The sequence below is a fragment of the Athene noctua genome, chromosome 31 (genome assembly GCF_965140245.1).
Source record: "Athene noctua chromosome 31, bAthNoc1.hap1.1, whole genome shotgun sequence".
Classification (NCBI taxonomy): Eukaryota; Metazoa; Chordata; class Aves; order Strigiformes; family Strigidae; genus Athene; species Athene noctua.
The window spans coordinates 1,733,569-1,757,651 of record NC_134067.1 but is presented as its reverse complement, the minus strand read 5'-3'; the positions used below and the strand labels follow the sequence as shown (position 1 = coordinate 1,757,651).

The 24,083-nt window shown below is 69.5% G+C and overlaps 5 protein-coding genes across 6 annotated transcripts; 2 read left to right on the top strand and 3 right to left on the bottom strand.

Annotated features, from left to right (window-relative positions):
• The first annotated feature begins 78 nt into the window (after nucleotides 1–78).
• Nucleotides 79–1,905, top strand: ALKBH7 (alkB homolog 7). Its single transcript, XM_074929857.1, has 5 exons — nucleotides 79–336; nucleotides 856–1,026; nucleotides 1,374–1,498; nucleotides 1,596–1,714; nucleotides 1,814–1,905. The coding sequence occupies exons 1-5, from the start codon at nucleotides 79–81 to the stop codon at nucleotides 1,885–1,887; spliced, it is 747 nt and encodes a 248-aa protein (XP_074785958.1). The 3' UTR covers nucleotides 1,888–1,905.
• Nucleotides 1,906–1,975: 70 nt separating this feature from the next.
• PSPN (persephin) lies at nucleotides 1,976–2,419 on the bottom strand. The gene has a single exon (XM_074930092.1). The coding sequence runs from the start codon at nucleotides 2,417–2,419 to the stop codon at nucleotides 1,976–1,978; it is 444 nt and encodes a 147-aa protein (XP_074786193.1).
• A 1,019-nt stretch (nucleotides 2,420–3,438) lies between these two features.
• Nucleotides 3,439–10,428, bottom strand: GTF2F1 (general transcription factor IIF subunit 1). The gene is made up of 14 exons (XM_074930088.1): nucleotides 10,359–10,428; nucleotides 9,596–9,661; nucleotides 9,426–9,472; nucleotides 9,254–9,326; nucleotides 8,560–8,753; nucleotides 7,508–7,678; nucleotides 6,666–6,844; nucleotides 6,404–6,548; nucleotides 6,264–6,322; nucleotides 6,056–6,175; nucleotides 5,895–5,968; nucleotides 5,645–5,804; nucleotides 4,434–4,527; nucleotides 3,439–4,347 (listed from the first exon to the last, which is right to left on the bottom strand). The coding sequence occupies exons 2-14, from the start codon at nucleotides 9,605–9,607 to the stop codon at nucleotides 4,143–4,145; spliced, it is 1,533 nt and encodes a 510-aa protein (XP_074786189.1). The 5' UTR covers nucleotides 9,608–9,661; nucleotides 10,359–10,428; the 3' UTR covers nucleotides 3,439–4,142.
• A 302-nt stretch (nucleotides 10,429–10,730) lies between these two features.
• Nucleotides 10,731–17,976, bottom strand: KHSRP (KH-type splicing regulatory protein). 2 transcript variants are annotated; one of them, XM_074930085.1, is made up of 20 exons: nucleotides 17,580–17,976; nucleotides 16,162–16,258; nucleotides 15,998–16,036; nucleotides 15,799–15,874; nucleotides 15,638–15,687; nucleotides 15,478–15,549; nucleotides 15,114–15,171; nucleotides 14,838–15,009; nucleotides 14,638–14,736; nucleotides 14,451–14,549; nucleotides 14,259–14,361; nucleotides 14,043–14,143; nucleotides 13,817–13,958; nucleotides 13,529–13,689; nucleotides 13,317–13,435; nucleotides 13,144–13,232; nucleotides 12,846–13,043; nucleotides 11,760–11,837; nucleotides 11,497–11,678; nucleotides 10,731–11,211 (listed from the first exon to the last, which is right to left on the bottom strand). In XM_074930085.1, the coding sequence occupies exons 1-20, from the start codon at nucleotides 17,901–17,903 to the stop codon at nucleotides 11,203–11,205; spliced, it is 2,268 nt and encodes a 755-aa protein (XP_074786186.1). In that variant the 5' UTR covers nucleotides 17,904–17,976; the 3' UTR covers nucleotides 10,731–11,202. The 2 variants fall into 2 exon arrangements, with proteins under 2 accessions (XP_074786186.1, XP_074786187.1); XM_074930086.1 differs by having other exon boundaries at nucleotides 11,497–11,657; nucleotides 15,799–15,838; nucleotides 17,691–17,973.
• Nucleotides 17,977–19,498: 1,522 nt separating this feature from the next.
• KANK2 (KN motif and ankyrin repeat domains 2) lies at nucleotides 19,499–23,414 on the top strand. The gene is made up of 6 exons (XM_074930087.1): nucleotides 19,499–19,550; nucleotides 20,665–20,710; nucleotides 21,115–22,401; nucleotides 22,495–22,600; nucleotides 22,987–23,067; nucleotides 23,208–23,414. Exons 2-6 carry the CDS (start codon nucleotides 20,677–20,679, stop codon nucleotides 23,266–23,268), a joined length of 1,569 nt encoding a protein of 522 aa, XP_074786188.1. The 5' UTR covers nucleotides 19,499–19,550; nucleotides 20,665–20,676; the 3' UTR covers nucleotides 23,269–23,414.
• Nucleotides 23,415–24,083: the final 669 nt, after the last annotated feature.

The window sequence follows — 24,083 nt, the reverse complement described above, 5'->3', positions numbered from 1 at the left end:
CCCCTTTCCCCGGCCTTGCCCCGCCCCCCGAGAGGGGGCGCTGCGCTCCGCCCCCCGGCGGCCCCGCCCCCTCCCGGCATGCACCGCGCGGGCGGCCTGTGGCGGCGGGCGGCGGGCGGCGGCGGGGCCGCGGCGGGGCCCGGGCGGGGGCTGGGGACGGGCGCCGGGGGGGACCCGGGGCTGCTCCGCGCCTCCAGCCCGGAGGTGGAGCGGCGGCTGCGGGGGCTGGCGCTGGTGCGGGGCGGGTTCGTGAGCGCGGGGGAGGCGGCCGAGCTGCTGCGGGAGCTGGAGGCGGTGCTGGGCCGGCGGCCATACCAGTTCGATCACTGGGACGGGGTGAGGGCGGGGGTCAGGGGGCACGCGGGGGCCTGACGGAGAGGTCACAGCGGGGGGGTGGGGGGGTCTGTGGCGTCAGGGGTCATGCGGGGTCCTGGGGAGCCAGGAGTGGCCTTTGAGGGGTCACGGGGGGGTCAGTTGGGGGCTGCGGGGTCTGAGAGGTCACGGAGGGGGCTGGGGGGTCACTGGGGTTGGGGGTGTCAGGAGAAGGTGGTGGGGTCAGGGGTCACGCAGGGTCCTGGAGAGGCGCGAGTGGCCTTTGAGGGGTCACGGGGGGTCAGTTGGGGTCAGGATGAGGTGAGGGCGGGAGTCAGGGGTCGCACGGGTCAGAGGTTATGGGGGTCAGGGGTCACACAGGGTCTTGGGGAGGGGGGAGTGGCCTTTGAGGGGTCACTGGGGGTCCTGCAGGGTCTGACTGAGAGGTCACAGAGGGCGTTGGGGGGTCACTGGGTTTGGGGGGGGTGTCAGGAGGAGGTGAGGTCGGGGTCAGAGGTCACTCTGTGTCCCCTCCCCCTCCAGGCCATCTGCGGGTACCGGGAGACAGAGCGGTCGCGCTGGGGGGGCGCGGGGCGGGCGGTGCTGGGGCGCGTGGCCGCCGCTTTCCCCCCCGGGCGCCCCCCCCTCCCCCTCGTGCACGTGCTCGACCTGCACCCCCGGGGGCACGTGCGGCCCCACGTGGACAGCGTCAAGGTGGGGGCTGGGGGGTGGGGAGGGGCCGGGGGGGTGGGGGACCTGTGTGGGGCCGGGGGGGGGTAGCTAGGGTTGGGGGGGCCCTGCGGGGGGGTTAGGGATGGGGTGGGGGGGCCTGTTTGTGGCTGGGGGGTGTAGGGGGGCCCTGTGAAGCGCTGGGGGGGTCAGACAGGAGGGGGGGGGGCCTGTTTGTGGTGGGGGAGGACACACAGACCCGGTGCCAGCACAGGGCTCCGCGGGAACACAGCCCGGGGCCGGGGGGGGGCCATACCCTTCCCCTGCAGCCCCCCCCTCATCGGGGGATCCCCGGGGGGGGCCGTTGACCCGTCTCGTGTGTCCCCCCCCAGTTCTGCGGCTGCACCATCGCGGGGGTCTCCCTGCTCTCCCCCAGCGTCCTGCGCCTGCGGAGCTGCCGCCCCCCCGGGCACTGGCTGGAGCTGCTGCTGCCGCCGGGGTCCCTCTATGTGCTCCGGTGAGCTGCGGGGGGGCTGGGGGGCGACGGGGGGCGCCCCCCGGTGCCCCCTTGCCCCCCCCCGTCCCACCCCTGACCCCCCTCGTGGCCCCCCCAGGGGCGCTGCCCGTTACGATTTCACCCACGAGATCCTGAGGGACGAGGAGTCGTTTTTCGGGGGCCGCCGGGTGCCGCGGGGCCGGCGCCTCGCCCTCATCTGCCGTAACGCCCCCCACGGTGAGACACCCCCCCCCGGGACCCCCCCCCGAACCCTCAACCCCACCCTTGACCCCCCCTCTTTTATTTTCTTTTTTTCCCCCCTCCCTTTATTCTCAGACACGACTCCGGACACTCCCGGCGACTCCCCAGCGTTTATTGGGGACGCAGAGGCCCCCGCCGCCCCCCAATAAACAGTGACCCCCCCTCGCTGCCAGGCTGACACATTCCTGGGGGGGGGGGGCTGTTTTCGGTTGGGTTTTTTTTGGGGGGGGGTGTGTCTCACCCCACGCAGCGGCAGGCGGCGGCCGAGAGCTGTCGGAGCTGGTGCCAGCGTTGCCCCTCGTCCAGGAACGCGACGTCCTCGTAGCGACTGGGGCGACAACAGGGCCCGGCCCCCCCCGGCGCCCCCCCCGCGGCCCCCCCCGGCCGCAGCCGAGCCAGGGCCAGCCCGTGGTTGGTGGGGGGCGCGGGGCAGCCCCCCCCGCAGTAGCGGAACAGGACGGTTTCCTCCGAGGGGTACCCCAGCCCCAGCTCCCGCACCCGCACGGCCAGGCTGCGTAACCCGCACCGCGGCCCCCCCCCCGCCCGACGCGGCCCCCCCGGATGGGGAAGGGGCGTCGGGGGGGGCCCCGCTGGGTCTCCTGCGTGTGGGGTGGGGGCGCTGAGGAGGAGGAGGAGGAGGAGGAGGGGGAGGAAGGCCGCGTGGAGCCGGGTCGGTGCCATCCTGCCCTGCCTGGGTCAGCCCCGGGGCTCCGGCGCTGCCTTTATGGCCGCGGGGGACGCGGGGGGGGGGGCCCCAGGCCCCCACTTTAACCCTCCCCTTCCTGAGGTGTGGGGGGGGACACACTGAACCCCCCCGTGTGGGAAAGGGCTGTGGGGAGGGAGAAGGGGGGTTGCTGGGGGGGGGGGCGTTTGGACCCTTTGGGAACCCCCGGTATGGGGCTGGGGTGTGTGCGGGGGGGTTTAGTGGGGCCCCCCCAGGGGTTAATGGCGGCTGGGGGGGGGGGCAGGGCCAGGGCAGCAGCGGGGGGCAGGCGGGGAATGTGCCCCCCTGCAGGGACTGGCGGCCCGGGGAGGGGGGATTAATACCCCCCCCACAGGACAGAAATGACCCCTCCAGCGACTAGAGACCCCCTCAGGAGGGAAATACCCCCCCCTGAGGGGCTTCATACCCCCCCAGGAGCAAAATACCCCACCCAGGGGCTGAGACCCCCCCCATGGAGGGAACTAAGCACCCCCAGGGGTTTAATACACCGCCCCCCCCCCCCTCAAGGGGCTTAATACCCCCCCCAGGAGGAGTTAATCCCCCCCGAGGGACTGAGACGCCCCCCCTGGAGTCCCCGGTCCCCCCCCCCGGGTGATGCTGCCCTTCCTGGTGCTGAACCGCCCCCCCCGGGGCTGTTTTGGGGTGAAATACCCCCCCCCCCCCCCCCAGGCTGAGCAGGGCTCTCCCAAAGGCACAACTCGGGGGAGGGGTGTGGGGTGTCACACAGGGTCTCCTCGTGTTTGGGGGGGGGCCCAAAACCCCGGGGGGGCGGAAATGAAACACTGAAATACCAACCCAGCGGGGGAGGGGGCAGGTGTTGGCACAACCTGGGGGAAAAAAACTTAAAAATAGCAACAATTCCGAATTCCTCCTCAAAACGGGGCTGCTGCGGGGGGGGGGAACGGGGACACCCTGGGGAGGGTAAAAACGGGGGGGGCAGCCCCTAAATATTGCTGGGGGGGGACACGACACTGGGTACAAAGAATGTGTTTATTGGTTGGGTGTGGGGGGCAAAATAACGGGGGGGGAAAAAGGGAAAAAAAGGGGAAATAAAAAGGGGGGAAAAAGGGAAAATAATGGGGAGAAAAAGTGGGAAATGGGCAAGGAGGAAATAATGGGGGAAAAAGGGAAATAATGGGAGGGGAAATAATGGAAAAGGGGGAAAAATGGAGGAAATAAAGGGAAAGGGGGAATAAAGGAAAAGAGGGAGAAATGGAGAAATAAAGGGAAATAGCAAAAAGGGGAAATAGGGGGAAAATGAACGTGAAAATAATGGAAATAAAGGGAAATAACAGGAACGGGGGAATTAATGGGGAAGGAAAGAGGGAAATAACGGGGGAAATAGTGGAAAAAGGGAAACGGGAAGTAAAGGGGGAAATGAAAAAAGGGAAATAATGAGGGAAGTAAAAGGGGAAATAATGGGAAGAGGAAAATGAGGGAAATAAAGACAAAAAAAGGAAATAATGAGGGAAAAAAGGGGAAATAGAGGGGAAATAAAGGGAAGTAACAAGGAAAAGGGGAAACAGGGGTGACATGATTCGGGAAATAACAACAAAAAAGGAAAACAGAGGAGAAACAAACGGGGCAACAAAAGGGGAAATAAATGGGGAACTAGAAGGGAACTGGGGGTGTGGGTGTGAGGAAAGGGGGGGGGCGCCTCCCAGGGAAAAGGGGGCGCCCCTATTCCTTGAGGAAAAAGTGCATCTTGTCGCCGATGACCTTGCGCTCGGGGTTGAGGCGCTTGAGGATCTGGGCCAGGACGTTGACGGTGGCGTCGCTGCTCAGCCCCGTGCGCTTGGTCTGGAACTTCTTCAGCAGGTCCTTGGTGGTCATGGGCTTGCGGGTCAGGTAGCGCCGCACCGCCTCCTCCGTCAGCTGCACCTCCCTGCGGGGCCGCGGGGGGGCACGTTGGGACCCCCCAAAATCCCCCCCAGCCCCCCTGCCCCGCCCCGCTCCCGTCTCCATACTCACCCGCTGCTGGGGGTGGATTTCCCGGAGTGGGGCTGGGGGGTGGATTTCCCCGAGGGTGTTTGTGGCCCCGCGTCCAGTTTCAGGCGTTTGGCCGCTGGGGGGTCCGGCCCCCCCGGGGGGGGCTGGCGACGGCCTGTGGTGAGGGGTGGGGGGGTACAGGGTCGGAGAGGTGGTGGTTGGGGGGGACCCCCAGGAGACTGGAGCTGCCCTGGGGTGTTGGGAGTTGTCCCTGGGGGACTTAGAGCTGATGCACCCCCCACCCCCCCCCACCTGCCCCAGGGGGGTGGGAATTGCCCCAGGGGGTAGGGAATTGCCCCACGGCACCAGGATCTGCCCCAGGGACCCTGAGAGATACACTGGGGTGTTGGGAATTGTCTCCCCTCCAGGGCACAGGGAATTGCCCCGGGGTATCAGGATCTGCCCCTCCTTCAGGGCACAGGGAATTGCCCCAGGGTACCTTGATCTGCCCCCCTCTCAGGGCACAGGGAATTGCCCCGGGGTATCAGGATCTGCCCCTCCCTCAGGGCACAGGGAATTGCCCCAGGGTACCAGGATCTGCCCCCCCTCAGGGCACAGGGAATTGCCCCGGGGTATCAGGATCTGCCCCTCCCTCAGGGCACAGGGAATTGCCCCGGGGTACCAGGATCTGCCCCCCCTCAGGGCACAGGGAATTGCCCCGGGGTACCTGGACCTGCCCCCCCCCTCAGGGCACAGGGAATTGCCCCAGGGTACCTGGATCTGCCCCTAGGGTGTTGGGAATTGCCTCGGGGTACCAGATTTGCCCCAAGGACCCGCAGAGCTGCCCCAAGGTTCTGGGAATTGCCCCAGGGAACCAGGATTTGCCCCTTGGGTGTTGGGAATTGCTCCCCCCAGGGCACAGGGAATTGCCCCGGGATACCAGGATCTGCCCCAGGAGCTGCTCTGGGATGTCAGAAATTGTCTGAGGGCACCACGATTTGCCCCAGGGTGTTGGGAATTGCCCCTGCCCAGGGCATAGGGAATTGCCCCGGGGTACCAGGATTTGCCCCTGGGGTGTTGGGAATTGCCCCGGGATACCAGGAGCTGCCCCAGGAGCTGCCCTAGTGTCAGGAATTGCCCCAGGGCACCAGGATCTGCCCTGGGGGGTGGGAATTGCCCCAGGGCACCAGGATTTGCCTCAGGGTGTTGGGAATTGCCGCCCCCCCAAGGCAGAGGGAATTACCCCGGGGTACCAGGAGCTGCCCCGGCCCCCCCACCTTGCTCCAGTTTGGAGGCGGCGGCCCGGAGGGTGTTACTGGTGCTGCCGGGCTCCGTCGGCGTCCCCGGGCGGCTGTTGCCCCGCGAGCTGCTGGCCGAGCCCCTCCGCTCCCGCTTCGGGGGGGTCTTCTTCTTCTGGGAGGGGGGGAAAAAGGGGGGTCAGGGGGGGCTCTGGGGACCCCCCAAACGCCTCCGGGGCGGTGGGGCGCCCCCCGCCCCACTCACGGCCATGAAGAGGGCGGAGGACGTCTCGCTGTCGATGTCGCTCTCCTCCGAGGTCTGCGACTCGTCGCTGCTGTCTGCAGGGGGGGGCGGCACTGTCAGTCCCATTTTTGGCTGGTTTCACCCCAAAAACACTCCTGGGGGGGGGATGCGTGCGGACTTACCCTTCTTCTTCTTCTTCTCCTGCGGCGTCGGGGCCTTCTTCTCCTCCTCCTCCTCCTCCTTCTCCTCCGCCGCCTTCTCCTCCTCGCTCTCCTCGCTGCTCTCACTCGCCTCGTCGATGCCTGTTGTGGGGGGGGGTGTCACACACACACTTAGGGCCCCCCTCCCCGGCACAAGTTGGGGGGCTCCCACCCCCCCCTCTCTCCCCACCTTTGGGGCCGTCGTCCTCCTTCGTCACCTTGGCCTTCCCCACCTCCTCCTCCATCGAGCTGCTGCAGGGCCGGGCGGGGCTGCTCAGGGGGGGCCACGGGGGCACAAATGGGGCCCCCCCGATGCCCCCCCCCAACTACCTGGAGGCGTCTGACATATAATCCACCTCCTGCCCCTCGAAGTCCCCGTCGTCGCTGTCCTCGAAGGCCTCATCCTCGGAGCCCTTCTTCTTCTTCTTCTTCTTCCCCACCGGCGCCTTCTTCTTCGGCTTCGGCGCTTTCTCCCCTGGATTGGGGGGGGGGGGGGGATTTTGTTATTTTTTACCTTTTTTTAAACTTTTTATTTTGGGGGGGTGTGTCTCAGCGCTGGTGCAGCCTGCCCCCGCCCTGTCTCGGTGCTCACCTTCGGCCTCGCTGCCCTCGCTCTCCTCGGAGCTGAGCTCCAGGTCGTCCTCCAGGTCGTGGATCTTCAGCTCTCCCCCCTTTTTCTTGGCCTTCTTCTCCTTCTCCTCCTCTTCCTCGTCCTGGTCCCGCAGCCGCCGCTGCTGCATGATGCTGAAGTGGTTCAGCACCTTGTTCCGCCTGGGGGGGGGGGGACACGGGGGACAAACGGCACCGTCACCCCCCCTGCGCTGGGCTCTGGGGGTCCCCCCTGGGGCTCTGGGATGTGTCCCCAACCCCCAACATCTCCTCCCCCCCCGCTCTGGGGGGTCCCCCGGGACTTTGGGGTGTCCCCTGGGGCTCTGGGGGTCCCCCCTGGGGCTCTGGGATGTGTCCCCAACACCCCCCTGAGCTCTGGGGTGTCCCCACGCGCCAGGACATCTCTCCCAACTCCAGGAAGTCCCCATCGTTCTGGGGCGTTCCCTCTGAACTCTGGGGGGTCCCTTGGGACTCTAGATGTGTCCCCCAACGCCTCGCCTGAGCTCTGGAGTGTCCCCTGAGGCTCGGGGGGGGGGTTGGGACTTTGGGGTGTCCCCTGAACTCTGGGGTGTCCCCAGGCTCCAGGATGTCCCTCCTGTCCCTCCCCACAGTTCTGGGTGTGTCCCCTCTGGCTCTGGGGGGGGATCCCCATGGACTTTGGGGTGTCCCCACGTGTCCCCCACTCCAGCTCCAGAACGTGTCCCCCCAGCTCCCTGCTGCGCTCCCCGGCTCCAGGACGGGTCCCTCAGCCCCAGGCTGTCCCCAGCTGTCCTTGGGACACCCCCCTGTCCCCTCGTGTCCCCCCTCCCCGTGTCCCCCCCTCACCTCTCCCACTCCTCCTCGGCCTCCTCGGCCGTCAGGGTGCGGTGCTTGGCCAGGGGGGTGAAGTTGTACCAGTGCTGGACGGGAAAGGCCTCGAAGGCGCCGTCGGGGCACTGGGTGAAGATGTAGTAGGAGGCGTTTTCGGTGACGCCGCCCTTCTTCACCCCCTTGTACCTGCGGGGGGGACACGTGGCACTGGGGTGCTGGCCTGGCCCCCCCCAGCCCCATTCCCATCCCATCCCCACCCCTGGACTGTCCCTGTCCCCGTGTCCATCCCTCCCGTGTTCCCAGACACTCCCCGTCCGTGTCCCGCCCATCCTGGACTCTATCTCCATGCCACTGTCACCCCGATTCCATCCCATCCCTGCCCCTGTCCCCATCCCTGCCCCTGTCCCCACCCCAACTCATCCTTGACTCGATCCTCATCCCATCCCATCCCATCCCTCTCCTGGTCCCTGTCCTGATCCCCTTCCATCCTTGGCTTTATCCCCATCCCATCCATCCATCCCATCCCATCCCATCCCATCCCATCCATCCCATCCATCCATCCATCCATCCCATCCCATCCATCCATCCATCCATCCCATCCCATCCCATCCCATCCCATCCCATCCATCCCATCCATCCCATCCATCCATCCATCCATCCATCCCATCCATCCATCCCATCCATCCATCCCATCCCATCCATCCATCCCATCCATCCCATCCCATCCATCCATCCCATCCATCCCATCCATCCATCCCATCCCATCCATCCATCCCATCCATCCCATCCCATCCATCCCATCCATCCATTCCATCCATCCATCCCATCCATCCCATCCCATCCATCCATCCATCCCATCCCATCCATCCATCCATCCATCCATCCCATCCATCCCATCCCATCCATCCATCCATCCCATCCCATCCATCCCATCCATCCATCCATCCATCCATCCATCCATCCCATCCCATCCATCCATCCCATCCCATCCATCCATCCATCCATCCCATCCCATCCCACCCCATCCCTCTCCTGGTCCCACCCCACCCCGCCCCATCCCCGCTCACTTCCTCCCGGCCTTCCCGTTGACCCGCAGCAGCCAGGGCTGATCCTCGGCCCGGAATTCCCGCAGGACGATCCCGTATTTCTTGCGCCGCGCCTCCTCGCGCAGCCGCCGGTTGAACTCGCTGCCGGCGCCGGACTCGGGCAGCTCCTCCTCCTGGTAGATCTTCTTGTTGCTCAGGTCCCGCTCCATCCGCGCCTGGGGGGGCCACGGCCGCTGCCTCACCTGCCGGCCCAGCCCCCGGCCCCAAACCCCCCACCCCCAAACCCTGATGTCCCTGAACCCCCCTGTCCCCAAATCCCCCAGCCCCAACCCCACCATCCCCAGCTGTCCCCAGGCCCCCCCCCCGTTGTCACCCTGGAATCACCCCTCAGCCTCCTGTCCCCAGTGTCTCCATGTCTCCAGGTTCCCAGTATCCCCAGTATCCCCCAGCTCCCAAACCCACTGTCCCCTTACCCCAATCCCCACTGTCCCCAGACCAGATGTCACCAACACCCCTGGCCACCCCCTCTCTGGGACCAGTCCACCCCAGTGCCATCCCCATGTCACCCCCATCCCTGTGTCCCCAAACTCCATGTCACCCCTGTCCCTGTGTCCCCCTCGTCCCAATGTCCTCAAACCCTGTGTCCCCCCTGTCCCCCCTGTCCCCGTGCCCCCCCCATCCCCATGTCCCCCCTGTCCCCGTGTCCCCATGTCACCTGGTGCCAGGTGGCGAAGTTGACCTTGTCGGCGGCGTTGAAGGCCATGATGTTGTACTTCTTGGTGGTGTTCCTGGGGGACGGAGCCCGTCACCGGCACCAACACCCCCCCTCAGCCCCCCCGAACACCCCTCAGCCCCCCCCGTGCCCCCCCAAACCCCCCCAGACTCACTTGGGCACCCGGACCACGTACTCAGTGACCATCTGGCTGCTGGTGCCCTGTGGGGAGAGCGGAAGGGCGGTGCTGAGGGTCCCTGGCGGGGGGGGTTAACAAGGGGGTGCTGGGGATCCCCGTGGGGCTTCCTGGGGGGTCCCCGGGGTCCTGCCCCCCCGCCCACTCACCAGCGAGGCCATCCCTGCAGCGGTGGCGGGGGGCACGGGCACCCCCAGATCAGGCTCAGGGGGTTCCTGGAGAGCAGCGTGGGGGAGTGACGAAGGTGCTGCCCTGCCTTAGAGCCCCCCCAACCTGGGAACCCCTACAGCCCCCCCATGGCCCGCTATGTCCCTCTGTAACATCCCACAGGGTCATTTAGCCCCCCCCGTGTCCCCAATGCCGCCCCCCAAAGTCTCCCCATGGCACCAGACACCCCTTTAGGGCTCCCCCAGGCCCTTCTATAGGGCCCCGGGTCCCCTCCCCAGCCCCTAGAGCCCCCCCAGAGCTCCCTATGGAGCCCATATATCCCCCCCCAAGGAACATCAACTCCTATAAGACCCTTATCCTACCCCTGCCCCTGGCACCCCCCCAGAGACTCCGGGTCCCCCCAAAACCTCCCCATGGTCCCAGGCGCCCACAGGGACCCCAAAACCCCTACAGAGGCCCCTAGGCGACCCCTCCGGGCCCCTATGGGGACCATCAGGCCCCCTATATGGGCCCCCCAGACCCCTACACGGACCTCCAGGACCCCCCCGACCCCTTCAGTGACGCCCCCAGACCCATGCAGAGACCCCAGGAGCCCCCCAGAAACGCCTCCCCAGACCCGTACCGGGACCCCCGGGCCCAGCAGCTCCCCCCAGGGCTCTATAAGGGTCCCCCAATGCTCCCCCCCGGTCCCTATAGAGACCCCCCGGCCCCAGGACCCCCCCCCCGTGCCCCCCCAGGCCCCACCGCGCATGCGCTGTCGCCGCCGCCGTCTACTCCGGGCAACCGCCGCCGCCTCACTGCGCAGGACCGGAAGTCCTTCGTCGTCGCGCGTGAAGTGACGTCACGCACCGCGACGCACCGTCGGCATAGCAACGGCGGCGGCCTGGCCCCGAAAAACCCCTTTTTTACCCCAAACACCCCGGGAGAGGCGAGCTCCAACCCCCCTTTAATCACCCCGAAGCCCGAGGGGGTGTCACCCCTCGCCGGGAGGCGCAAACCACCAGCATTTACCGGGAAACGCCGCTTCAAAAGAGCCCAGCAGACCCAAAATCCCCCGGTTTGACCCCAAACGCAGCAGCGAGGGGGAGGGGGGCAGAGAGACACGGGGCCGGGGGGGAGTTTTGTTCTCATTTATTTGTGAAGTTAAAAACAAGCGGTAAAAAGTAAAAACTGAGCGTACAATTGTCGTTGGTGGTTGTTTTCGATCTCCTCTGGAACGGACACGGCGGGGGAGCGGCCGGGGGGGCCCCGGGGTGGAGGGGGGGGGCCCGGGGGGGCCCCGGCTCCGGCAGCTCCAAGGAATGTTCAACTCTACCTACGAGCGGGGGCCGGGGGCTCCGGCGACGATCCCGAGGAGTTTTGGGGCGATTTGGGTGGTTTCTCCGAGCGGCAAAAACGGGAGGGGAAGTGGGGGGGGGGAGGAAGTGGCATTGGGGTCAGGGGAGAGGGGGTGGGGGTTGGAAGCCCCCGGGGTGGGAAGGGGGGGTCCAAAGAGTTTGGGGGGGGCAGGGGGGGCCGCTCGCCCCGGCCGGCCGCGGCCGCTCGCCAAAAACAAAAGGGGGTCACAGACGGGGGGTTCACATTCGGTTCACTGAGCCTGTGGAGGGGATGGGGGGGGAGGAGAAAGAGAAGGGGGAGAGTTGGGGGGGGGCAGCACTGACCCCCACCCCTCCGTGTGCAGGGGGCAGCACTGACCCCTCAGTGCCGCTGGGGAGGTGTGGGGGGGCGCCCCTAACCCCCCTCCCCGGTGCCATTCTTTGAGCAGGGGTGGGGGGGATACACCCACAGTGACCCCACAGCACAGGGGGGATCCATCACATCCCACCCCCAACCCTCATGGGGGGCTCAAGGGGGTCCGGGGGGGGGTGTGTGCGTGTCATACCTGCTGTCCCTGCTGCGTGGGGGGGGGCGCGGGCCCGGCGGCCCCCGGGGTCTGTCCGTAATAGGCCGCCTGTTGCCGGTAATACTCGGCCCAGGCTGCACTGTAATCAGGCTGGGGGCCGGGGGGGGCCCCAGGGCCACCCCCCGTGGCCACCTGGGCCGCTGCAGGGGGACAAGGGGGGGCTGTGAGAAGTTGGGGGATACCCCGAACCCCCTCAGAGGAGGGGCAGAGGGAGGGAAAGGCAGGGAGGGGGGGGGTCTCACCTTGTTTCTTATAATATTCCTCCCAGGCTTTCGTGTAGTCCTGCTGCGGGGGGGCCCCAGGCTGTTGGGGCTGCTGGCCTGCGGAGGGGGGAACAGTGGGGTTAGACACCCCCCCCCCACCGCTACAGCAGTTTGGGGGCTCCACGGGGTGGTTTGGGGGCCCCTCATGGGGTGTTGGCAAATTCCCAAGGAATGTGGGGGAGGCCCAGGGTGGTTTGGGGGAGCTGAGGGGGTTTGCAGGGACAACCCGGGGCATGGGGGGGGGCGTTGGTGTCCCCTCCAAGGGAGGTTGGGGGGTGGGTCAGGGTCACGCAGGGGCAGTTTGGGGGTGTCAAGGTCTCAGTGGGTAGTTTGGGGGGTGCCTGAGGGCTCATGGTCACCCACAGGCAATTTTGGGGTGATCAAAATCACTCAGAGACAATTCGAGGGGTCCCCAGGGGAGGTCAAGATCACCCAGAGGCACACTGGGGGGTCCCTGGGGGGGTGTGTGTGTCATGATCACCCAGGGGCAGTTTGAGGGGGTCCCCAGATCCCTGTGTGCAGTTTTGGGGGGGGTTCAGCATCACCCAGGGGCAGTTTGAGGGGGTCCCCAGATCCCTGTGTGCAGTTTTGGGGGGGGTTCAGCATCACCCAGGGGCAGTTTGGGGGGTGCCCAGAGGGCTCATGGTCACCCAGGGGCAGTTTGGGGGGGTCTAGATCTCCCAGGGGCAGGTTGGGGTGTCCCTGGGGGTCAGGATCGCTCAGGGGCAGTTTGGGGGGGTTCCCAGGTCCCTGTGTGCAGTTTGGGGGGGGGGGGGCGGTGTGTGTCACCATCACCCAGAGGTAGTTTGGGGGGTGGTCAAGATCACCCAGGGGCAGTTCGGGGGGGTCCCCAGTTCCCTGTGTGCAGTTTGGGAGAGTAACGATCACCCAGAGGCAGGTTGGGGGGGGAGGGTCAAGAGCACCCAGGGGCAGTTTGGGGGTCCCTGGGGGGGTCAGGATCACCCAGAGGCAGTTTGGGGGGGGTCCCACAAACACTCCAACATCCCATGTGTTTGTGTGTGTGCACATCCCCCCCCCCCGGCTCCGTTTTTGGGGTGCACTCACCTATTTTCTTATAGTACTCCTCCCAGGCCTTGGTATAGTCGGACTGGCCAGTGGGGGGGGGCTGGGGGGGCTCCCCCTGGACGGGGGGGGCGGTGGGGGCGGGGGGCTGCCCCGGCACCGGCCCCGGCGGCTGCTGGTAGTAGTGCGAGTAGTAGGCGGCCCAGGCGGCGTTGGGGTCCGCCGCCGCCGCCGCTTTGCCTGGGGGGGGCCCCAAAAACCAAGGGTGAGGTGGGGGGGGCACCCCCAAAGTTTCAATAGAAAGGAGGAGGGGCTGTAGGGGGGGGATTTGGGTACTCACTGGGGTCGTGGGGGGCCGGCGGCTGCCACTGCGGGTAGGTGTTGCCCCAGCCCTGGGGGGGGTATTGGTGTGGGGGGGGGCCTCCGGGACTGTGGGGAAGAAAGAGGGAGGTGAGGAGGAACTGAGGAAGTGGGGTACTCCCTCCCTGAGGAAAATAAGCCTTATTAACTCACTGTGGGGGGGCTCCGGGGGGGCCCTGGTTGAAGGGTCCCGGGTTGAAGGGTCCCATGGGGCCGGCGGGTCCTGGTGGCCCCCCCGGCCCCGGTCCCGGCCCCACGGGGCAGAGCGGGCCCTGCGGAGAGAGGGGGGGGGGTGTGTGTGTGAGTGCAGGGTTTCAGAGGGTGTGAGGGGGGGGTTTGGGGTAGTATCCCCCCCCCCCCCAAACCTCGATTTTCTCCTCAATGAGCTGCTTGGCGTGGTCGATCTGCTGGGGGGAGCCGCGGATGATGAAGAGTTTGAAGTTGGGGTCCCCGTTGGGGGGCAGCTGGCGGGAAATTTCCACGAAGGCCCCCGTCTGCTGGTTGATGGCTTTGACGTTCTCCCCGCCTGCGGAGGGTGGGGGGGGGAACAGGAGGGGGGCAGTGGGGGGGGGAAGACGGCAGGGAAAGGGCTGCTGGGTGTGAATTTTAAGGGGGTTTGTCGGTTTTTTTATTATCTGGGGGGCTGCGCTCACCTCTGCCGATGACCAACCCGCACTTGTGGGTGGGGATGGAGAAGGTCATCTCGCCCCCGGGGGGGCCCCAACTGCCCTGGCCCCGCCCGCGCCCCCGCCCCCCCGGGGGCATCCCCGGCCCTGGGGGTCCCGGGGGGCCGCTCTGCGGGGGGAAGGGAGGCGTCAGGGTTGGGGGGGGAGGACGGTCGCCCCCGTTTCGGGGCGCCCCGGGCCGCCCCCCCCCTACCCGCAGGCTCTGGAGGAGGTCGTTGATGATGCGGGCGGCGTGCTCGCAGCGCTCGGGGGGGCCCATGATGTGGGCAATTTTTTCGGGGCCCGTCCCGTCGTCTGGAGGAAAAAAAAAAAAAAAAAAAAAAAAAAGGGCGGTGCAGGGGGGTTAAAGGGATGGTGAGACCCCCCCCAAATCTCCCCTAGGTTGGGGGGGGGGGGCGCAGCTCCTCACCTTGTTTGAACTGTATCCGCACCCCCGCGTCGTTCTGGATTTTTTTAATCATCTCCCCGCTGCGGCCGATGACGACACCGACCGAGTGCCGGGGAACCGGCACCTGGGGAAGGGGCGAAAAGGGGGTGTAAAAGGGGGCTGGGGGGGCGGTCAGGGCCCCCCCTAAACTGGCTACGGTCCCCCCAGACTCACGTCAATGCCGCCGCCGATGCGGGAACCGTATTCGTTGCGGTCGCCGAAGCCGCCCTGGTCGCGCTCGCGGAGAATGTCCATCACCATCTCACAGGCTTGCTGCAAGGCGGGGGGGAGGTTTGGGGGGCTGTTTTTTGGGGTGAAGGGGGGGCGTTTTGGTTTTTTTTGGAGGACGGGAGAGTCTCACCTGGACTTTGTAAGGATCCCCGATTATCCGCAGGGGTTTGTCGACGTTGGTGTTTTGGGAACCGTCTTGGATCAGGATCATCTTCACCCCGGCTCGCTCCTGCCGTGGAAGGCGGGGGGAAGCTTAGAGGGGGGGCCCCCCCACGAAAACACCCCTGCCCGGGAGGGGTGAGGTGTATTTTAGGGGGGCGCTGGGGGTACCTGGAGCTGCTTGATGGTCTCGCCGCCCTTGCCGATGACGAGCCCGGCCTTGCCAGCGGGGATCATGATCTCCTGCACTGTCCCGTTCTGGCCGTTGGCGTTATCGTGGAACTGCCCCGGGGGCCCCCCCCGCCCCCGCGAGACGATGTCGTCCAGCATCAGCTTTGCCTTCCTGCGGCAGGGCGGGGCGGAGGGAGTGTTCGGGGGGGGTCACAGGAGCGATTTTAGGGGGCGCACAGACATGTTTTGGGGGGACACACACACGGCCCTACTCACTGCACGGCCTCGGGGGATCCCGTCAGGGAGACGCTGCGCTCCGGCAACCCGCCGCTGTCTGCGGGGAGGGGGCACGGTGAGGGGGGGGCCACACGGCACAACAGCCCCCCCCTTGCCGGTTTGGGGGGGACCCCCCTGCACCCCACAACTGGGGAGCCCCCCCTGTCCCATATTGGGAGAAAAAGGTTAGGGGTTTCCCCCCTGACTAGGGAAGAAAGTGATTGGGGACACCCCCCCTCAAGGAAAAGAGGCGCTAGAGACCCCCCCACCGCGGCAGGAGGGCGATATTGGGGGTCCCGTCCTGGGAATGGGGGATCCCAGGCCCCCCCCAGGGAATTGGGGGGGATCAGGGCCCCCCCCTTACCTGGGGAGATCTGTACTTTGCAGCCCGAGTCCTGCTGGATCTTGTTGATCTGCTCCCCCCCGCGGCCGATAACTGGGGGAGGGGGAAAGGCACCGTGTGGGGGGGCTGCGTTGGCCCCTCCGACCCCCCCTGCACCCCCAAACTGACCCCCCCCACTCACTGAGTCCCACCATGCCGTCAGGGACACGGTACTCCTCCGTCACTGTCGACCTGCAGAAATAACGGGGGTGGGGGGTGGTCAGGCACCCCACAACTCCCCCCCCTGACCCCCCAAACGCTCAGGCCCCCCCCAAACTCCCCCCCCCAGCCCCCCCATCTCACCTGGGCGGGGGGTGGATGGGTCCCAGCTGGGTCGGGAGCGCTGCGGAGGGAACCAAACCCCCGTGAGGGTACGGGGCTGCCGGGATCCCCCGGCTGGGGGGGCCCCAGGAGGGTCACTGTCACCCCCCCACCCTCCCCCAGCCCCCCAAAACCTCCTGGGGGGGCCACAGTCCCCCCCAAATCCACCGGCCATACTCACAGTCCCCCTGCGCCGCCAGCTTCTTGCTCTCCGGCTGGTCTGGGGGGGGGAAAAGGAGCATTAGGTGGCCCCCGTTTGCCCCCCAAAAATGGGGCTACCTCATTTGGGGTCCCCCTGCCCGGTTTAGGGGTGTCACGGTGTACGTGTGTGTCCCCCCCCCTTACCGCCATCCTCCAGCTGCCGCTTCTGCCCCCCGAACCCGAAATCGGGGGTGTTGTTGTTCACCGTTGTCGCTGCGTCCCCCCCGATTTTCGCCGCTATCTGCAAAGGGAACGGTCGGCGCCCAGCGGTCACCCCGAAAAACGGCCCCCCGGGGGGAGAGGGAGCCCCCAAACACCCCCCCGCCCCGCCACGGGCCTCATCATCATCACGGGGGGGGCCTCAAAACCTCCCTACGAGCCCCACACTGTGACGGCGGCCCCCAAAAATCTCTCCGTGATCCCTACACCACGGCGGGGGACCCCAAAAACAACCCTCAACACCTCACCGTGGCAGGAGCCCCCCAAAACCTCCTCAGGAGCCCCTCGCCATAAGGGGGGCTCCCCCGAAATCGCATCCTTGAGCTCCACAGCACAGTGGGGCCCCCCCGCAAATGTCTCCATGGGCCCCACACCACGGTGGGAGCCCCCGAAACCTGCCCCTGAGCCCCTCACCACGGCAGCGGCCCCTCAAAACTTCACCTGAGTCCCCCCAAAATACTTCCCCGAACACCACGCTGGAGCTGGACCCCCAAAACCACCTCATACATCAACAGAAGACCCCAAAACCTCTCTGTGAGCCCCACAGCAGGGTGGGAGCCCCCCAAAACGCCCCACGAGCCCCACAGCAGGGTGGGAGCCCCCCAAAACGCCCCCACGAGCCCCACAGCAGGGTGGGAGCCCCCCAAAACGCCCCCACGAGCCCCACAGCAGGGTGGGAGCCCCCCAAAACCTCCCCATGAACTCTACACTACGCCAAGAGCCCCCCAAAACGCCCCCACGAATGTCACACGATGTCAAAAGCGCCCCCCCCCCCCCCTCCCAAGTTCTGTCGACGAGCCCCACGCCGCGGTGGGAGTCCCCCAAAAACCCCACGGTACGGCGGGAGCCTCCAAAACCGGGGGTAACCACCGAGAGGAGCGACCCCCCCCACCCCGCCGGGCACACTCACGCCTCCTCCAGCCCCGGCGCGGTCGGGGGGGTCCCCGGGAATTGCGGGGCGGTGGGGCAGCGCCCCGGAAGGCCCCAGCTCTCCCCACTGCCACCGCCGAGCGACCCCCGCTCCTCATCCCCCTCCGCGGGGCTCCGGTCGCCCCGGGACACGCTTCCCGCTAATTACCGCAAATGACGGCGCCCGCGGGGCGGCTCTTCCGCCGCCCGGCCCGGTCCCCCCTCGGGCGGCGGCGCGGCGGCCCCCGGTCCCCCCGCCTCGCTCCCGGTCCCCCTGGCCCCGCTCCCCCCTCTCCGCGGCGGGCCGGGCTCGCAGACACCCCCCCTCCTCCGCCTTCACCCCGCAGCCCCCCCCGGGCACAAGGAGAGGGCGCGGGAAGGGGGGGGGGGGGTAGGGGGACACCCCGCGCGCCCCCGGGGGGGCGGGGCCTTACCGGGAGGGTGGGGGAGGGGCCCGGCACGGCGGGGGAGGGGCCGCGGCGCCGCGGTGGGGGTAGGGGGACCCCGGCGCCTCCCGGTGCCTCCCCCCCCGCCGGGCCCCTCACCTGCCGGGCCCGTTGCACGGCGTCGGCGAAGGCGTCCTTGCGGATGCCGCCGGGCGGGCCCCCCCCCGCACCGCCCGGGCCCGGCCCGCCGCCCGCGGCCCCCCCCGCGCCCGCACCGCCCGGAGGCGGCGGCCCCCCGGCGGAGGAGGCGGCGGGGGCCCCCCCGGGCGGCCCTGAGGCGGGCGGCGGCCCGGCGGGGCTGTACTCCGACATGGCGGCGGCGGCGGCGGCGGCGAGGGCGCGACGCGGGAACAGGCCGCGCTCTCCACACACCGCGCGGGGCACGCTGGGAGCGGGGCGGGGCCACGGCCGGGGGGAGGCCCGCCCACCCGGAGCGGCCCGCCACCAATCGCCGCGCCGCGCGGCCGTGACTGGCGGCGGCCGCCGGCCAATGGCGGCCACGAGGGAGACGGAGCGCTGCGGCGGGCGGGCGGGCCGGCGGGAGGAAGTGAGTGGCGGCGGGAAGGGCCAATCGGAGTGGGAGCGGCGGCGGGAGCGGGCGCTCATTGGAGGACAAGCAGGGGCGGGACCGCGGAGATGGACGGGGCGGCCCGCCAGTCGCGGCGGCCGCCGCGCCGATATTGGCTGTGGAAGCGGATGACGAGGGGCGAGGCTGATCTTGACTGACGTTCGCCGAGGCCAATGCCACGCGGCGACATCCTGTCCCGCCCTCTCCCGCCATCTATTGGAGGAAGCGGCGCATCACTGACGTCTACCGGAGCCAATCGGAGGGCAGGGAAACGCACGAGAGCCGGCCATTGGTGAGCGCGAGATGGGGCGGAGCTTTGTTAGAATGACAGGCGCGAGAATCAATCGGCGGCAGCAAACGCGCGACCGGATTGGTGAGCGGCCATTGGCGGGTCCACTCTGGAGCGAGAGCCAATCACGAGACAGTCTGCTCCCTGTGCGCGGGCTCACGGTGATGGATGGGCCACGGACCAATCACCCGCCAGCAGCGCGCTGCGCCTCGGGAGGCGGGCCGGGAGGGGTGTGATTGACATCCCTCTGTCCCAATGAGAAGAAGCGTTGCGCATAGACGTCCAATGAGCTTCGCGAGGCGATTTAGGAGGGAAACGGCAGCCAATCAGCGGCGATGCCATCAGGCGGGAGTGACTGGCAGGGCTCGCGGCCAATCGCCTGTGAAGAGGCGGGAGCCGGCGGACGGAGACACAGAGTCGTGCCCCCGTTCTGACCCTTGACCTCCCGGTGCCCCCCGACCCCCCCGGAGGTCGCGACCTCTCCCCCCTCCATGAACTCTGACCCTCCCCCAGCGCCGTTTTGGGGTGAAATCGGGGGTTCATTGGCGTGGGGGGCCCGGGGGGGAGTGGGGGCGGCCTCGGGGGGTCCTGCCGCCCCAGGGATTGCACGTGCGCCGTCGCCATGGCGACCGGAAAGGGGAGGGGGGGGGTGTCCCCCTCCCCACGGCCCCCCCCCAGCTCCCGGCGCCGCCCTGGGGGTGAGGGGGCCGGGGGGGGCCCCGGGGTCGCTGTGAGGGGATCGGGGGGGCCGGAGGGGGGGGTTGGGGTACCGGGAGGGGACCCCGCAGCCCTTGTACCCCCCGGGGTCCCCCCTGGGCTTCCCGGGACCCTCCGGCCCCCCCGGGACAGCCCTGTGGGAACGGACCCGGCGGGGCGGGGCCGAGGGGGCGTGGCCAGGCGAGGCGTGGGGCGGGTGTGACGGGGAGCGGGGTACGGTGGGTGGGGAGGGGGCGTGGCTTCGGCGGGGAGGGGGCGTGGCCCGCGCAGCGGCCCGGCCGGAGCTGAAGCGCGGGAGCGGGTTGGGGAGGGGCGTGGCCGGGAGGAAAAAGGGGCGTGGTCAGACCGGGGCGTGTCCCGGAGCGGGAGCGAAGCGGAGCGGGAGGTACCGGTACCGGAGCGGCGGCGGCACCGGGCGGGGGTCAGCGGGGGGGGGGTGTCTGGGGGGGTCGGGGGGAGTCCGGGAGGGTCGGGGGGTTCCGGGGGGGCCGTGGGATGGCGGGACCGGGCGGTGCGGGGGCGGCCTGGGGGGTCCCGGGGGTCCGCGGAGACTCCGGGGGCACCGGAGGGGATGGGGGGGGCGGTCCCGGGGGGTCCCAGTGTCGCCGGGGGGGCGGGGGGGGGTTGTCAGGGGACCGGGGTGATCTCGGGGAACCGGGGGGGTGGGGGCGTCCCGGGGGTTCTCCGGGGAGTCCCAGGCTCTGTCACGGCGCGGGGGGGGACACACACACACGGACAGACCCTCCCGCCCCCCCAGAGGGTGACCCCGAGGGGGCCGGGGGGCCCGGGGGGGCGGCGGAGCCGGAGGAGCCGGAGCCGCCATCGCCGCTTAATTGCTTCCATCTGCGGCCGAGGAGGCGCCGGAGGGGGAACTCGGGCGGCCGGGCCCCCCCTTCCCTCCCCCGGCCCCACAGCCCGGTCCGGGGGCCCCCCCCGGGACCCCTCCAGCCACCCCCCCGCCGTGGTCCCCGTCTGCTGAGGGGGGCTGGGTGGGTCCGGGGGACCCCGGCATCCGGACGGCCCCGTTGCCACGGGAACGGGATGGGTGGAGGACCCACGGCCACGGGACTGCACCCCCCCGGGGAAAAGGGGAACTGGGGGGGCCGGGGGGGGGCGCTGGGGGCTGTCCCCGTCCCGTCCATCGCCCGCGGCCACGGGGCTGCTGCGGGTGGAAAATTCGCGGGGGGGGGGGGGGTGTCCCGGGGGGCCGTCGGGGCGGGGAGGGGTCAGCGGGGGGGTCCCCCGGACGTCTGGGGCCCTGGGCGGGGCGGGGGGGGGTGAGCTCTGCCCCGGAAGAGCCGGGGGGGGCTCGGGGGGGGCCCAGCCCCCTCCCCAGGCGGCGCTTGGCCGGCGGCCCGGGCCTGGGCCCTCTCCCAGTACGGACTGGAGGCGGGACTGGGGCAGGCTGGGAAACCGGACGCTTGGGGCCCCCCCGCGAACGCCTGAGGGCCCCCCCAGGCCCCCCACGTCCCCGACGCTGACCCCGTCCCCCTCCCCAGACCCGGGGTGCCATGGCGCAGGTCCTGCGTGCGGAGGCTTTCCCAGGTGAGGACCCGGGCGGCGGGGGTGGGGGGGCCCTGACGGCGTGGGGGGGTCCTTGAGGTCACGGTGGGGACAGGGAGGGGTGTCCCAGGGGGTGCTGGCACCCCTCGGTCCTGCCTGGGGTTGGGGGGGATCCCCTTGGCCCCAGTGTGAGAAGGTTTTGGGGTCCCGGTAGAGGCGGGGAGGGCCTTAGAATGGGATGGGGGTCCCAGTTGGGATGGGGAAGGGGTCCCGGTTGGGGTGGGGGTCCCAGCTGGGGGGGTCCCTGCCCCAGAGCTCTATGGTGCAGTTTGGGGGTCCCGGTGCCCTGAGCCCCAGCCGGGACAGGTTGGGGGTTCCCATGGGGGGGGGTTCCCTGGGTGCCCCCATCCGGCAGCGGGTGCCAGGTGGGTGCGGTGGTGCCGCAGGGCGCCGGTCGGGACCCCCACCCGGGACGGGGGACGGGCCGTACTCGCTGGAGACGGCCTACGGCTACCGCCTGGACCTCGGCTTCCTGGGCTACGTGGAGGCCATCGAGAAGGGGCTGACGCTGCGGCGGGTGCCCGTGGGCCGCCGGCACCACCGCGCCTCCTGGGCCGCCCCCGCCGACGCCCTCGGCCCCCCGGACCCCCGGGTGGAGCGGACGCTGCGCGGGGCCCGGCGGCGTCTGGAGGAGGAGGAGGCGGCGGCGGGGGTCCCGGTGCCGGTGGGCTCGCCGGGAGCGGCGCCGCTGCGGTTGGTGCGGGAGCAGATGGCGGCGGCGCTGGGGCGGCTGCGGGAGCTGGAGGAGCAGGTCCGGGCGCTGCCGGGGCTGCGCCGGCGCCTGGAGCGGCTGCAGGAGGAGAAGCGGCAGCTCCTCGACCGGCTCCGCCACGACGGCGGCTGCCGCTGCCGCTCTGCCGACGGCAACAGGGACCCCGGCGGCTTCGGCGACGACGGCTCCGCCATCGGCACCGACGGCGGCTCCGATGACGGGGACGGCACCGGCCGCGGTGTCAGCTCCGGCTTCGGCAGCGTCGGCTCCGGCAGCACCAACACCGGCGTCGGCACCGGCTCCAGCCCCACCGGCTCCGGCACCGGCTCCGGCATCAGCGCCAGCAGCCGCGTCAGCTCCGGCAGCGCCAGCGCCATCACTGGCACCGGCACCGGCTCCAGCACCGACACCGGCCCCGGCAGCCGCAGCAGCTCCGTCACCGGCTGCACCGGCTCCGGCATCACCGACACCGGCCCCGGCAACCGCAGCAGCTCCGGCACCGGCTGCACCGGCTCCGGCATCACCGACACCGGCCCTGGCAGCCGCGGCAGCTCCGTCACCGGCTGCACCGGCTCCGGCATCACCGACACCGGCCCCGGCAGCCGCAGCAGCTCCGGCACCGGCTGCACCGGCTCCGGCATCACCGACACTGGCCCCGGCAGCCGCGGCAGCTCCGGCAGCTCCAGCACCGGCTGCACCGGCTCCGACGCCGGCTCCGGCGTCGGCACCAGCAGCCACGGCAGCTCCGGCGTCGCCGGCTCCGTCCCCGCCGTCCCCGTGTCCGTCTCCGTCCCCCCCGTCCCGGCCGCGGTGCCGCGGGGCCGGCGGTCGGTGGGGGTGGGCACGGAGGGGGGCCCGGGGGGGGCCGGGGGGCTGCCGGGGCGCGTGGCGGTGCTGGAGCGGCAGCTGCGGCGGGCGCTGGGGGAGCTGCGGGAGGCCCGGGCCCGCCTGGCCCAGCGCCGTGAGTGGGGGCACGCGGCGGGGGGGGGATGACGCACACGGGGGGGGGATGTGGGGGGGTCCAGCCACGCTCACACCCCCCCCTGTGCCCCAGAGCCACAACCGGGGGATGAGCAGCAGCAGCAGCAGCAGGAGGACGAGGAGGAGGAGGAAGGGGGGGATGAAGGTCACAACCACCCCCGCGGGGGGGGCAGCGGCAGGTGGGGGCTGGGGGGGGGAATTGGGGGGGCCTCGGGGTGTTTAGAAGGGTGTGATGGGGGGGCTGGGGGCACTTGGGGGGGGAATGGGGGCAGCTGGGGGAATGGGGGGCAGCTGGGGGGGGGCCCAGGGGCACGTGGGGTGTCTTGGGGGTGGAATGGGGGGGCTGAGGGGGGGCCCGGGGGCATTTGGGGGTCTTAGGGGTAGAATGGGGGAGACCCGGGGTGATGGGGGGGGGCCTGGGGGGCGAGGAGGCACTGGGGGCTTCTGGGCCATTTGGGGGGAGCTGGGTGGGGTCTTGGGGCACTTTTGGGGGTACATGGGGGGGGCCCTGGGGGGGTCAGTGGGTCCCTGCACACGGGGTCCTGCCCCCCCCCCACCCCCCCAGGCCGGGCTCCAGCTCCTCGGACGAGAGCGAGTACCACGAGGCCGTGGAGGCCCCCCCCGCCCCGCGGGACCCCCCGCCCAGGTACGGGCCCCCCCCAGACACGTGCTGCATGCGGATCCCCCCCCGCAGCATCCGCGTGCGACGCGCAGACCCCCCCGCACACGCGCGTGCGACGCACACAGACCCTCTCACACCCCTGCCCCCCATTGGCCCCCCCGCAGCCGCTCCCCGGCCCCCCCAGGACCCCGCGGGGACCCCGCGTCTCCCCGGGACATCATGTGACATCGTGTGACCCCCCCCCCGGGACGTCACGTGACGCCGCCCTGCAGCCAGACCCTCGTGAGCCCCCCGCTTCGTTCCCCACCCCCCCCAAATATCTGTGTGTCCCCCCCCCGCCGTGTCCCCCCCAATAAAGCTGCCTCCAGCCACCGTGACCCCTGACCCCGGCGTGGGGGAGCTTGGGGGGGGCCCGGGGGGGGCTGTGGGGTCCCGATTTGGGGGGGGGGGGGGGGGAATAAGGAGCCGGGACACGGGGTAGAAATAAATACGGTGTATTGGCCGTGTCCAGACACGGGGGGTGGGGGGACCCCCTTGTGCGAGGGGCCCCCCCGTCGTGCGAGGGGACCCCGCCCCCGCGGCAGAAGGCCACGTTTTCTGTTCTTTTTCACAGTTTTTGGTAAAAAATCCAACAGGCAGCAGCCGGGCACCCGCAGGGCTGCACGGGCACGGCTGGACCCGGCGCGCACCCGTGTACAGGCGTGTACAGCCGTGTGTCACCGTGCACAGGCGTGTGTCACCGTGTACAGGCGTGTACAGCCGTGTGTCACCGTGTACAGCCGTGTGTCACCGTGCACAGGCGTGTACAGCCATGTGTCACCGTGTACAGCCGTGTGTCACCGTGCACAGGCGTGTGTCACCGTGTACAGGCGTGTACAGCCATGTGTCACCATGTACAGCCGTGTGTCACCGTGTACAGGCGTGTACAGCCATGTGTCACCGTGTACAGCCGTGTGTCACCGTGTACAGGCGTGTACAGCCGTGTGTCACCATGAACAGGCATGTACAGCCGTGTATCACCGTGTACAGGTGTGTACAGC

Coding starts and splice junctions, on each gene's coding strand:
- ALKBH7 (XM_074929857.1), top strand. CDS start 79: ATGCACCGCGCGGGCGGCCTGTGGCGGCGGGCGGCGGGCGGCGGCGGG. Junction 337..855: donor AGTTCGATCACTGGGACGGG/GTGAGGGCGGGG, acceptor CTCCCCCTCCAG/GCCATCTGCGGGTACCGGGA. Junction 1,027..1,373: donor CCCACGTGGACAGCGTCAAG/GTGGGGGCTGGG, acceptor GTCCCCCCCCAG/TTCTGCGGCTGCACCATCGC.
- PSPN (XM_074930092.1), bottom strand. CDS start 2,419: ATGGCACCGACCCGGCTCCACGCGGCCTTCCTCCCCCTCCTCCTCCTC.
- GTF2F1 (XM_074930088.1), bottom strand. Junction 8,754..9,253: donor ACTTCGCCACCTGGCACCAG/GTGACATGGGGA, acceptor TGGCCCCCCCAG/GCGCGGATGGAGCGGGACCT. Junction 4,528..5,644: donor GGGGGCCGGGGCAGCTCCTG/GTACCCCGGGGT, acceptor CGGACCCCCCAG/CGGCCAAACGCCTGAAACTG.
- KHSRP (XM_074930085.1), bottom strand. CDS start 17,903: ATGTCGGAGTACAGCCCCGCCGGGCCGCCGCCCGCCTCAGGGCCGCCC. Junction 16,259..17,579: donor GCCCCTCCCCCACCCTCCCG/GTAAGGCCCCGC, acceptor TTCCCTTTGCAG/ATAGCGGCGAAAATCGGGGG. Junction 13,436..13,528: donor TCATTGAGGAGAAAATCGAG/GTTTGGGGGGGG, acceptor CTCTCTCCGCAG/GGCCCGCTCTGCCCCGTGGG.
- KANK2 (XM_074930087.1), top strand. CDS start 20,677: ATGGCGCAGGTCCTGCGTGCGGAGGCTTTCCCAG. Junction 22,402..22,494: donor GGCCCGCCTGGCCCAGCGCC/GTGAGTGGGGGC, acceptor CCTGTGCCCCAG/AGCCACAACCGGGGGATGAG. Junction 22,601..22,986: donor CGCGGGGGGGGCAGCGGCAG/GTGGGGGCTGGG, acceptor CCACCCCCCCAG/GCCGGGCTCCAGCTCCTCGG.